At 61.0% G+C, this 12578-nt stretch overlaps 4 protein-coding genes across 4 annotated transcripts, besides 11 other annotated features; all 4 read right to left on the reverse strand.

Moving 5' to 3' along the window:
- On the reverse strand, positions 1–856 carry Tco025E_02077 (translation initiation factor IF-2; the record flags this gene model as incomplete). The annotated part of the gene is made up of 1 exon (XM_029369012.1): positions 1–856. A coding segment is annotated over one exon (856 nt), but the record flags the coding sequence as incomplete, so codon positions are not given.
- Positions 857–1030: 174 nt separating this feature from the next.
- Positions 1031–1052: a microsatellite.
- Positions 1053–2066: 1014 nt separating this feature from the next.
- Positions 2067–2083: a microsatellite.
- Positions 2084–2264: 181 nt separating this feature from the next.
- Positions 2265–2293: a microsatellite.
- Positions 2294–2546: 253 nt separating this feature from the next.
- Positions 2547–2576: a microsatellite.
- An 88-nt stretch (positions 2577–2664) lies between these two features.
- Positions 2665–2689: a microsatellite.
- A 392-nt stretch (positions 2690–3081) lies between these two features.
- Positions 3082–3104: a microsatellite.
- Positions 3105–3331: 227 nt separating this feature from the next.
- On the reverse strand, positions 3332–6106 carry Tco025E_02078 (putative kinesin; the record flags this gene model as incomplete). The annotated part of the gene is made up of 1 exon (XM_029369013.1): positions 3332–6106. One exon carries the CDS (start codon positions 6104–6106, stop codon positions 3332–3334), a length of 2775 nt encoding a protein of 924 aa, XP_029230880.1.
- Positions 6107–6898: 792 nt separating this feature from the next.
- On the reverse strand, positions 6899–8383 carry Tco025E_02079 (uncharacterized protein; the record flags this gene model as incomplete). The annotated part of the gene is made up of 1 exon (XM_029369014.1): positions 6899–8383. The coding sequence occupies one exon, from the start codon at positions 8381–8383 to the stop codon at positions 6899–6901; it is 1485 nt and encodes a 494-aa protein (XP_029230881.1).
- A 101-nt stretch (positions 8384–8484) lies between these two features.
- Positions 8485–8518: a microsatellite.
- A 300-nt stretch (positions 8519–8818) lies between these two features.
- Positions 8819–8838: a microsatellite.
- An 11-nt stretch (positions 8839–8849) lies between these two features.
- Positions 8850–8940: a microsatellite.
- Positions 8941–9322: 382 nt separating this feature from the next.
- On the reverse strand, positions 9323–11632 carry Tco025E_02080 (putative serine/threonine protein kinase; the record flags this gene model as incomplete). Its single annotated transcript, XM_029369015.1, has 1 exon — positions 9323–11632. The coding sequence occupies one exon, from the start codon at positions 11630–11632 to the stop codon at positions 9323–9325; it is 2310 nt and encodes a 769-aa protein (XP_029230882.1).
- A 721-nt stretch (positions 11633–12353) lies between these two features.
- Positions 12354–12381: a microsatellite.
- A 106-nt stretch (positions 12382–12487) lies between these two features.
- Positions 12488–12512: a microsatellite.
- The last annotated feature ends 66 nt before the right edge of the window (positions 12513–12578 follow it).

Consider the following 12578-nt stretch of genomic DNA (forward strand, 5'->3'; position numbering starts at 1 on the left):
CCAGCCGAGGGCCTGTCTGTGGCGGCTTATATGCACCAGTTGACGGCTTGTCTGCGGGCGGCATCGGTGCCCCTTCTGCAGTTTCATTACTAGATAGTGCATCTGCGGCCGTAGACGGCTTGTCCGTGGGTGGCTTATACGCGCCAGCCGAGGGCCTGTCTGTGGGCGGCTTATATGCACCAGTTGACGGCTTGTCCGTGGGCGGTTGATATGCGCCAGCCGAGGGCCTGTCCGTGGGTGGCTTATATGCACCAGGGGCAGTCGTTTCTGCACTAGCCGGTTCCGTCGGCGCTGCTGGGGAGGACTCCGCCTTTTTGGCAGTTCCGCTCACAATGTCCTCCAGAGACGGCAGGTCGGCGCTGCTGAGGGTTGCGCCGCTCCCCAGCGGCCCCGTTGAGTCACCCTTGCCGCGGGCCACGAACTTTCGCGGCCCCGATTTCTCAACTGCCCTTGCCAGCAGGTCCCCCACAGAGCCAGACGTCGGCTTCACCGCGTCCCACCCCTTCGCCTTCTTTTCGGAGGTCTTCACCACCCTCACAAACACCTCCGCGCGATCCCCGTCGTCCCTCTCCGCCCCAGCGTCCGCGGCGGCCTCTACAGGGGCGCCGTCGGACGGCGACGCGGCATCCGGCGCGTGGCTGCCGGTCGGGGAGGCGACTGCCTCCGGCTCCGCCTTGACGGCCCCCGCCGGCTTCTCCGCCGGCACCGGCGTGACGGACTTCGCGCCCTCCAGGCCGCCGAAGACGTCTAAGCCCAGCTCCGCTCGCTGCTTCTCGGAGAGCTCGCCCGTTTTGGCCTTCTTTTTGCCCCCCGCGAGCTTCTTGCTCTTCTTGTCCAGGAACGCATCCAAGTCCATGCCTCCTTCCTTCCGCCCCCTTTTTTTCTTCCCTTCAAGTCGCTTCGCTTCCTGTCACTTTTCTCCCTCCTCCTTTCCGCCCCCAAGCGCATGCACACAGCAAGAAGAATGCAGTTCGCGCGTATACGTTGTGGGTGCCTCTCCAGTGGGCAGCCTGGCACGCACAAAGCAGCAAACAAAAACAACAACAATAACACGGCGCTATTCGCTCTCTCAGTCTTTTTTTTCCTTTTTTCGAAGGGAAAACGTTGGGCAGCCGGTAGGCTCCGTCCGTAGCCCGGACGGAATGCACGAAGCTGCGCACCGTGCGTGTAGCGGCGTCGCGGCCAAATAATTTGCTGCTAGCGGCGGCGTGCTGGCTGTCCCCGTTGCCCTTTGCCAGCCACCGACAGAGAAGTCAGCGCAACCGCAGACTCGAGTCGGATGCGGCGGGGTCTGCGCATCCAAAAGCAGCGTCGCCCAGAAGCCGATCGTCGGCGTGTTGCCGGGTTTCAACGAGGGCGTGCACCCGCACACCCCAGAAAATGAGCGCAAAAAAGCCTCCTCAACCCCGTGCGGGTTGCCTGTTCCCGGCACCACAACGCCCCGCGCCGCGTTGAGCTCCCCGTCACGGACGCAGGAGGCCTACGTCATCGCCGTGCGGAACTGCGGGGCGGCCCCGCACCCTCCGAGCCGTCCCCCGCACTGGCGGGTGCCTCGTGCAGGAGAAGAAGCGCCTGCACCCGAGAGGGGGGGCACGGCGGCACTGCGAAGCCACCGCGGCGTCGTTGGGACTACATAAAACCCGCGTGATGGACACAGCAACCCGGGGAGTTCAACAAGGGACGCGCCGACCGCTCCAGAACCCCGCTGCCTCGCGGAATCCTTCAACAACTCCCACCGGAGTATGCGCCCTGGCCGAGGGGGGGGGGGGGCTTCACTTCTCCCTCCTCCTACGGCGAGGGAGAGACGAGTCAAAAAAGTGGGGGACAACCGAGTTGGTGCAAGTGGGGCCCGGCAGCGAAGGCAGGGCCTACGCGGCAGACAGCACACAGGCAGCGGTAAACCCGATGCGTGCATAAATCAATCGTCGATAGCCGGGCTCTTTGTGAGCTGGAGAGGCGGCGGCCCGCCGTTTCCCACTGCAGCCGCCGGATTTTCCCTCCGCGGGAGGGGCAGCGGCGGTTGGGGGGGGGGGACAACACAGTCGACAACCAACAGAAAGAAACCGCACACACACACACACACCTCCTTCCTCTCCCACCCCTCCCTCACTAACGCGGCATCGTCGGAAACACAAAAATAAAATAAGTCAAGTAATACACAGTGAAACAAATGTGGTTTGAGAAAGACACGCACTCACGCGTTTATATTGCAGACCCGCTCATTCACACGCTCCTTCCACGAGCTGCTAAGAAACAATAAGAAAACACACACACACACACACACACACACACAAAATGTGCCCAACTGGCAGTGTTAACGGGTGCCGCATAATGGCGAAAAACATACACATCAGTACAAGTAGTGGCTGAGGGTTCAATAGTGGCAGAGAGGCGTGCCGCTACAGCGATGCAGCCAGCTTACATTGGCACACAGCCGACTGAGTTGTGTGCGTTACTTTCCTCTCTTTGTCTTCCCAGAGCACTTTTACTTTATTTCCCGCCTCCTTCTCTATCCGCAGAAGGCAAGTGCGTGCGCGTGTGTGTGTGAGAGAGAGGGAGGGAGAGAGAGAGAGGAGGATTATCACTGACGCGTGCACACCAGCTGCGCCGGTGTCCAGGGGGCAGGGCGGAAGTACGGCTGACGGCAGCAACACTGAGGCCATCAAAACAAAAACAAAAACAAAAACAACACAAGAAAAAAAATATCTCGAACATACACAGCGGCTCAGATAAGTAAAAAAAAATACACACCCACTGAAAAAGAGACAAGGATGAATTGCACGGGAGCCCAATCGGCCACGTCCCCGTAAAAGCCGCTCATCCTGCCTTGTACCTCTCTTATTCCTCGTCCGCCGTCGAACTTCACTCCGATCGCGAACCACGTGGTTGTTTTTGTTGCCCCGGCGGGTGTCGAGGCACGAGGCAGGCGCCCCACCACAGAAGAAGGAGGGAGAAATACAACGCGGCACCAGCAAAAACAGGCCAATGAGGAAATGCACAAATGCATTCAACTCTCACGCGGCGGGAAGGATTGGCCGTTCCACACGGGCTTCGTGCGGTTCAAGGGTAGGAGACACAGATACAAAAAACAACAACAACAACAATATTTTACCAAAACTAGAAGAAGCGGGGAGAAGTACATACGGAAAAGTAACACGTGCAGAGGCATACTACTCTGCCGCAACACCTATACAGGCCTTAGGTTTTTTCTTTTCTTTTCCCCCCTTCCCGCTCCCTACGGTATGACATTCACGAGGCACGGAGGGCTGCGGCTTCATGGATTCAGCTCTTTGGGGGGTTGTTATTAATAAGATTCGTCCAATGAGGCCAGTCAGTTGTCTTTCCCTGAAAAAAAGCTTCCAGCGCCGGAGTCTCTCCTCCGGAGAATGGAGCGAGGCTGGGAGCACACCGGTGTCACAAGTTGTGACATCTGCAGCGGAGGGGGCCTGGATGCGGAAAGCCGCCTAATTAATTCACCGGAGGAGTTATAATTGGCGCACGCCTTGCGCTGAGGCCCTCCTTCCAAGCCAAGACTGCGCGATACGGGGCGGCCGGGGGTTCCCATTTCCGCGTGGTCCCACACAGCACCGGGCGCTTCCGACCTGCGGGACTCCTGCAACGGAGCCAGTCGCAACGGGGCAGTCGACCGCTTGCCCGCCTCCGCCACCTCGTAGCCCAAGGGGTTGTTTACACCTTCCGTTAAGTTGTCATTATTCATTAATGAGAGAGGCAAAACAATTCCTGGGCGGTGGGCCCCAGCGGGGCGCAATGGGGAGAGCGTGGCAGGCGGGCGAGGTGTCAGCCGGCGCGGCGCATTTTCCTCATGCGTTGCCATTTTCCCTACTGGCCTGTAGTCCTTGTCGTTGCCGCCTCTAGCTTGGCTTCTGACACCGCCTGTGCTCCTGCCCTCGTCGCCTTTGCCGTGTCTCCCACAGCACGACAAAGGCGAAGACGACTCGCTTACCGGCAGCCCCATTGCTGTGTGTTTCTCTTCCACGCGCGGCCGTTGGCGGGCGCTGGTGGAAGTCGGAAAAGCCTCTTTCTGCGCCGCCGCAGCGCTTGGTATTTCCGGCAGACACTCGTGGCTCTTCGACGCACGCGCCGGAGCTACGGGGCTAGGCGTGTCTTCACTTTCCGTCTCGCTGTCCTCGCTGGAGAGCTTCCTGACGCTCTCTGCAACGCGGTCTGGTTGCTGCCGCGCAAGAGCCTTCAGAGTTGTGACGAGTTGGTCGCGTTTTTGCTTACGCCGCTGCGCCCTCTGCTTCCACTTGGCCTTCGCGGCCTGGTTTTGATTCAGCTTTTCCAACAACTCCTCCTCGCGCTGGTGAGCCGCGCGGAGAAGCCCCTGCAACTCCTCCTCCCGCTGGCGCAGTTCTTCGAGGGCACGCGCCTTCCGCTGCATCATTTCCTCCAAACTAGACGCTCGCCCCTGGCTGTGCGGACCGTGCAGCTCCTCCTGCAGCTGCTTCATGCGCTCCTTGAGCTCGCGAATAATTTTGGCGTGCGGCTGCTCGTTGACCTTCACACGGTTCATCACGCCGCGTGCGAGCGCGGCGTAGCGCAGCGTGGACTCCGTCTCCGCGTACTTGGAGAAGTGGGGGGAGATGGTGGCGCACATGATGGTGCGGGAGTTGCCGCCGAAGTTGTCCGCCAGCACGTACGTCAAGAGACTCTCGCGGTACGGCACCAGCTTCTCCCGTTTCAGAAGCGCAGTGATGACGCGGCGCAGGACGGATAGGGACAAGTTAATGGCGTTGGCCTCGGACTGTAGTCGCCCGCTGCCGCCGTCGCGCTTCAGCCGTTCACTCCCAGCGAGGTCGACAAGGTTGACTTTGGAGACGAGGTGCGACGTCACCTCCCGCCCGCGCACGCGCCCGCCGAGGAAGGCCGTCTGCGTCACGATCAATTGAAAGATGGCGTGGGACCGACTGCTGGTCTCGTTGTGCCGCGTGCTTGTCTGCGCCCGCACGGCGTTGCCCTGGTGAATGTACTCCAGACACTCCCCCCAGCTGTCCACCTCCACGTTGGTGAGCCCCTCCACAAACCGGCCGTGCAGGGGGTGCTGCCGGACCCGCAGCGTCTCGTACGCGTCGATGGGGTCCGAGTCGAACCGGCTGTTGTAGTGTGACAGGGTGTTCTTTCCGCGGTCCGGCTTCAGCAGGTCCCGCACCTGCTCATTGTAGATCTCCATGAAGGAGATGGTCACCTTCACGAGACGCGCCCTCGCAGGGTACGCCAGGCTTGACATGGACGCGTCCGGCGAGGGCGTACACCGCCGACTCTCCCCATCACTCTTCGAGCCGCCGCTGAGCCCGGGCGGGCTGCGTGTCGGGGAGGCTCTACCGTTCGGCAGCGGCGGCTGCTGCTGCTCGTCCGCCTCCTCCATTGCGGCAATGCGGGCGAAGAGCAGACGGCAGAGGCGCGGAATGAGACCCTCGTACTTTGGCGTGCCCATCATTGTGTAGGTCTTGCCGCTACCGGTTTGCCCGTAGGCAAAGACGCAAGCGTTGAAGCCGCGCAGCGACCAACCCACAACAGGGACGGCCAGCAGTTCAAACACCTGCTGCTGCTCCTTCTCCGCCTCTGTTGTGCCGCAGCTGAAGCGCCGTCCCGCTGCATGCCTCCCAACGTCACGTGCACAACGGGGCTTCAGTGAATCCCCTGTATCCCTCGCCGGACGCTGTGAGGCGCCGTCCTGCCAGTCCTGCACAGTCTCCCTGCGGTTGCCGGTGTCCGGCACATCCAAGTCAACACTGGGCGCAAGCGGGGAGATGATGTGGTCAAAGACAAAGGTGAGGTGGGACGAGCCGGTACTCATCGGGTCGAGCAGCATAAGCGTTTTGCCGTCCGCCTCCACATCAACGACGGGCTCATCTGGCCTCAGCACCCTGGGGCCCTTTCCATCCTTCTCCCCGTCTTTTTCCCGCTGCGAGAAGGGGCGGATGCGCACGGCGACGGTAATGCCGAACACCTCCGCGTTCCCACCGCTACCTGGGTCGTTTCGCGGCGAGAATTGCTCCGCGACGCTTTCGTCGTCCTCCACGAAAGGTGACCTGCCTCGGCGGGGCGTCTTTGCGACGACCGCGGAAACTGGCCGCCCGGACATTCACTGGATACACCACGGGCAAGCGCCAAGGAAGGTGAGGCTGTCCCACACACACGCACTCACGCGCGGACCAGGTGTGTCTGTGCACGCGCGTGTGGGTGGCTTTTTTCCCTCCTCCCCCCACCAGCCCACCACTTCACGCCTCGTATGCGGCTCTGTGCAGTCTAAGAAATCCGTGTGTGCGCATGCGAGAGAGGGGGAAAGAGAGAAGGCCAGGGAGAAGCATCTGGGCGGAAGCGAGGGCGGCGACGTATACGCACACACATACATAAATATATATATAGTTATGTATGTATGTGTGCGGGGAGGCAATGGGTGGAGAGGCCCCCGCCCACGCGCCCACGCAGCGAGGAAGAGAGGGAGGGGCGCATACATAACCAACATTTGGCGCAACTACACACCCACAGGCAGGCGCCTCCGCCGCCGCAAAGAAAGCAGCACGCAAGCGCCGAAGAGAAGAAACAAGTGAACCAGCCATCACGGCGGTAGATGCGGTGGACACACTCGCCGCCAGCACTCCCTGCCCCCCTCCCCCCCATCCAAAAACCAAAGCTGGAATGGGAAATATTTATACAAGGAGCATTAACGGGGGTTTCAAAGTGTTTGCCTCAATGATGCCAATATGTGTATCCTGCTTGTCTCGTTTCTCTTTGTCTGTTTGCTTGGGCTATCGCGCCGCTGTACATCACCGTGCGGGGACGCGCACCACCGCGGCATCCCGTAGTCAGCATCCGTCCCGACAGCGTGCAACTGGACACGCAAATAAGTGCACGCAGCCCGAATTCCAATGTCTCACTTCTTCCGCTTCATGTTCAGAAGCGCTTTGCTGCCACCAACGACGGGTTTCGCGTCGGGATCGGCCTCTACCTCGTACGTTCCCTCTGCATCCATGTAGGTCGATCCGCTTCTACTGTCTCGTGCCGCACCCTTTCTGAGGGAGCTTGACACGGTTGTCGTTTGACCCCCCAAGTTTTTGGCCCACTTCCGTGGGCTTTTTGTCGCCCTGGCCAGCGTGCGTATTTGCTGCTGAACGAGGCTTAGTTGCCCGTCGGCAATCTCCACCTTGCGCCTCCAATTCCGCTGCGCCTTTTGCAGCTCGTACTCCTCGGCCTTTTGTGCCACGTAGTGCTCGATCTTCGGCACCCGCACCGCCTCATGCTGGGCCTTGATGGCCGCGTTTTTGCGCTCCGCGACATCCGCCTCATGGACGACGGAGACCATCTCCCGCTGCAGCCGCGCCAAATACTCGCAGCGACTTTTTAAGTCCTTCCGCAGGCGGTTTTGTTCCGCGGTGAGCCCGTTGAGGGTGTCCATGAGTGTGTTGAGCGTTTGCACGGTGCGGGTGGAGGTCCCCTTCAACTCCACTAGCTCCAAGTTCTTCCGTTCTATGCGCTCGTTAAACTGCTGGTTTTCTATGCGAAGCTGCTCAAAGTCAATCGCGTGAAAAGCCTCCCCCGCGGCGTGGCGCTGGCGCAGCTGCTGCTGGGTCTGCATGATGTTTCGCTCCGCCGCCGCACACTGGGCATTCAGCTTGTCGAGGTACTTTGCCTGCGTGTCGTGGCGCTTGTCCATAAACCGCAAGAGGTCATCGGAGGAGGCGGTGCTGCTGCCCTCGTTGAGCACCTCCCGCTTCAGCTGCAGCAGCTCCAGCCGGAGCTCCTTCGTGCGCCCCACCGCCTCCTTCACCGTCGCCGTGAGGAGGTCGCGGAGGTGCTCCCCCTCGCGCTCATCCCGCTCCCGCTGCTGCCGCAGCCTCTCCCTGTCCTTGCTGAGTATCGCCACCCGGTCCTCCAGCGTCACGTACGCGTCGCCGGTGTCCACCGACTTGCGGCTATACGCCTGACCGCGGCGGGTGCTCGACGTCGGGGAGGTGCCCGCCTCGACGCCGACCTCGCCGCTCGCAAGAACCGCCGACTCGCTCACGCAGCTCTCCTCCGGCTCCCGTGGGGCGTGCTCGGCGGGGAGGAACGTGGAAAGCGACTTCCGCGTGCTCGTGGGGGAGCCGACAACGGCGGCCGCAGGCCGCGCCGTGCGCAGGGACTCGGCGTGGCGCAGAAACACGCGCATCTCCTCCTCCAGCGTGTCCATCTCGTCCCGCAGCTCCGTCACAATCTCGCGCTGCTCCTCCATCGTCATGGCGGCGAACTCATCGGGGTCGGGGAACTCCCGCATGTACACCTCCGCCCACAACTGCTGCTCATTGGTCTCGCACGCCAAGAAGTCGAATGGGCTGGCCCCGAGGCCGCCCTCCGCGGTCGGGAGGCGAAGGGCTGACATGACAGACAGCGAGTTGTGAAACCTGACACCGCACTGCTACCTCGCCCGCAAACGAATTCATGGGGAAGGGGCGAGCGGCACACGAAGCAGCAAAACGAGGCAGAGAGAGACAGAGAGAGAGAGAGAGATAGGGAGTGCGGTGCAGACGCAACAGTGCGTGCGGGTGTGTATTGCAAGCAGCAGAGGCATTCGTCAAGGGTGAAGGGACGGGGAGTGCAAGGAAAAAGGAAAGGTAAAACGAGCAACACCCACCCACGCCGAGAATGTAAGTCCCCGGGCAGGTAGAGGCAGGACAGACGACTGGGTTGGCGACGCAGGCGGCCGCAGGCCGCGAGTTGGCGCACATGGTGCATGCCGAGGCACAAGTGATCTTTGCAGCAGCCCCCGACGCGCGCACGCGCTCCAAGCCGCGATGGCAAAACATGTAAGCGGAGAACACACACACACACACAACAAAAGAAATAGGCCTCGCCCTTCTGCTCCTCCTCGCTTCCTCCCCCCCTCCTCCTCTTCCTCCTCTGCTCTTTTTTTCTTTTATTTTTTCGTTTTCGTTCTTCACCCCTCCGTTTCTTTTTGTACATCCTCGTTCCGTCCCACTCAGGTAGAAAGAAATAAGAACAATACATAAAAGCACACACCGAGTCATATATATATATATGCCATGCAGCCAATTCCACACCACGCCAGTCATCCAACGCACGCCGATAAGGCAAAGCAGGCACAGCCAGCACGCGTTGTTACACTGCAACGCTCCCCTCCACTCTCTGCCTTGCTGTGGCGCGGCCGCGCTCGATCCCCACTGGCCCTAAGAAGGAGCCCAAAAGCGGTGCCAGCAGAAACAACACTCAACCGAGCAAGGGGCAGGCACACACGCAAGGCCCAAGTCCCACGCCACACAGTGAATAATTACCACAGGCAGAAAGATCGCACAAGCTTCCCCTACGGTGCCCGTCCACTCAGGTACTTCCACTGCTTCTGCGCCTCTAACTCTGAAAGAAAAGGGTGTTCTAAGGCCTCTGTGCAAGTCATGCGTTTCCGTGGGTCGTAGCAAAGCAAACGCCGGACGAAATCCAAAAACACCTTGTAGTCATCTACACCGTGTCCCGCCTGCCCCCGACGGCAGCCGCGCGGTCCACCCGAGTACACCCCAATGATTTCCTCAAGACTTTGGCACTGCTCGGGAGTCGGCGGGCAGCGGAGCACAAACGGGCTCTTTGGCGGTGAGGCGCTTACTTGTGGTTGCTGTTGCTGCTGTTGCTGCTGTTGCTCTGCTGCCGCCTTCGTCTGCTGCATGCCGCCACGGCCACCCCCAGCAGCGGCGGACAACGACCCCTCGCTGTTGTGCACGGCCAGATGGCTCATGGACGTCGGTCGGGGCCTTGACGTGAGGGTGGCCGGCCGCAGCCCCAATGCGGTCCGCGTCGGGAATGTCGCCACCGGAACGGTCGTGGAGGCAGTCGCGCCGAGCAGCGCCTTCTGCTGCGATGGATTCCTGGGCGTGGTGTGCTTGCACCTTCGCACGGCGGTGGGCGTGAGCGGCCCGCCGCCTGCCATCGCCGTGTGCCCTACGCCATCCCTCTTGGGCGACGACGACGACATCGCGTGGGTCGTCGTGCCGGGGCGTCGCAGCGCAGGCACAGCCACGGGATTGCCGCCACTATTATTGTTGCTCGCGCCGGTGGCACAGGCATTGCCGCCGCCGCCGCCGCCGCCGGACAAGGAAGTTCGACACCCCTGCCGCCCCTCCGCCGCCGTTGCCGTTGCCGCCCCTCCCGCTTCCGCGGCCAATGCCTGCTGCTCCTGCTGCTGCTGCTGGGGAGGCGGAGCTCCAAAGATTGTGGTGGCGGCGGCCGCGTTGTCGGTGTAGGACCACGCCGGGGCCGTGGAGGCGGCGGTGACGGCGGAGATGGAGGACGTCGCGGAGAGGCTGTTCAGCACCTCCGCCGCAATCACCGGAGACGGGGAGGCGACATGTTCCCGCTGCTGCGTTGACGCCGTCATGACGGGACTTCGCCCCCTCCCCGTGGCCTGCTGCGGGAGGGCCCCCCGCTGCGACTGCCGGGAGTCGAGGAAAAAGACGTCCTTCTTTGCGCTCCGCTCAATCATGTCATCGGGCAGCGGCCCCAGCACCCCGATGAAGCGGGCGAGCTGGTCAGACTCGTTCTTTCCAGCGAAGAGCGGGACACCGGTGTGCAGCTCCACCAACATGCAGGCAAGGGACCAGCGGTCAATGGCGGTGTCGTAGCCCAGCTCCAGGATCACCTCCACGCTGCGGTAAAACCGCGACTGCACGTACTTGTACAGCTTTGCTCCCTGGTGCAGGTAGCAGGCGCTTCCAAAGTCGATCAGGCGAATGGAGCTGCGACTTGGGTCCCGCAGCACGACATTCTCCGGCTTCACATCACAGTGAATAATTGGCGGGTTATGCTGCTCCAACTGCCTTAACACCAACATCAACTGGTAGGCAAACTTTCTAGTGAGGTCCAGGCTCACCCCGTTGTGGTTCGTGCGTTGAATGAGCTGGAACAGGTTCATGCTCAGCATCTCAAACACCAGAACCAGGTGTCCCTTCCAAACAAAGACCTTTCCGAGACGCACAACAAGGTTTTCAAGGATAGGCAGGCTGTTCAGCCGCGCCACGATGTCCACTTCCATGAGGCCTTGATTGTAGAAGTACTCCCCGTTGCGAATCACCTTCGCCGCCACCTGCTCCTGATGCTTCTCATCAAAGCACTTCAGAACCGTGCCGAAGCTACCACGACCAAGCACCCCCTGCACAGTGTAGCGTCCCCAGATCACCTCGCCGGTGAAGACGAGGTAGTGGCCATGCCTATCATCATAGCCGTCGTTGTACTTTGGGCCCGGCTGCCGCCGCCGCCGTTCCTCGCTGTACTTGCTGTTGATAAGCTGGTAGAGCGACATGATCTCCTCCGACAACGCGACAGACGGACGGGACAGTGGCCCATGCGGACGCAGATGGGCATGTTCCACCACCGCCGCGGCCGCCGCGGCGGTGGCGGTGGGATTACCATCACTATTACTCTTCGTCGTTTTCGTCGTGGCGGCGGCAGCGGCGGTGGTGGTGGTGGTCGTGAGCTGCTGCGGCTGCGGCTGCGCGGGCGGCGGCGGCTGCGGCGGCGGCTGCGGTGCTACAAATTCACTTGCCACCGCCACCGCCGCCGCAGCCGCCAAGGAGGCCTGCTGCTGTGGCTGCTGCTGCGGCTGGCCGGTGGTCTGACTGCTCGGCATCGTCTACGCGGCGCAACACACCCGCAGCCGGGCACAGACAGAGAGCGGGGTGGGTGGCTGGAAAACTCAGACGCACAAAGGAAAATAAATATATGTTTACACCGATCCCAGCAAGCAACAAATGAAAACGCCCAAACTGCGCACGCCGGTCGTGCCCTTATCGGCCTGGCTGTGCGTGTGTTGTGTGTATTTGGGGAAGCGGCGCCGGCAACCCGTGAAATCCCCCGCCCAAGGGAAGGATATACCGGCAGGAGGTCAAGCAGGCAACACACCCTCACGCAGGGTCGCGGAGAACGCACGGCGGAAGACGAGGAAGCGAGGCGAGGTGAGGCAGAAATCGGATGCGCGTGAGAAACTTTAGCCCCCCCTCCCCCTCCTCTTCCTCCCCAAAAGAAAAAGCAAGCGGAGGAAAAACGTCAAGTCGACAAAAAGCCTGCGGCGTCGCAGGTGCGTGTGCCCCCCGCGGTGGGAATGGCGCTGCTGCTGCTAGCGGCAACGACGACCTGCCTCTGCCCCCACCCTCCCAGCCCCTAACGCGCGCACGGACGTCAATAAAGCGGTTTGACGTCGCCACCCCCGCCTGCTGCTGCTTCCTCTTCCTCTTGCCGCCTCCGCCGCACTCCACTCCGCCCACTCCGTCAACTGCGGCGCGCCGTAGGTGCGTATATGACTATATACACACACACACACACGCGTTTATAGGAGAGAGAGAGAGTGTGTGTATATATATATATATTTATGTGTTTATAGTAATGAGGCCAACCCTTGCCGCTTCTCGTAAAGCAACGTCCTTCGCTCTTTCTCTAACTTTCTCTAAATACGTGTACAACTGTGTGTATGCTATAGGCAGCAAAGACACCCACACGCACACACACACACAAAAAAAAAGAAGAATAAATTTTGCCTATTTGTAACGGTGGTGGAGAACGTGGGGAGGGAGGCCTTC

This window comes from Trypanosoma conorhini (genome assembly GCF_003719485.1).
Source record: "Trypanosoma conorhini strain 025E chromosome Unknown Tco_14.4_contig_00077, whole genome shotgun sequence".
NCBI classification, from domain to species: domain Eukaryota; phylum Euglenozoa; class Kinetoplastea; order Trypanosomatida; family Trypanosomatidae; genus Trypanosoma; species Trypanosoma conorhini.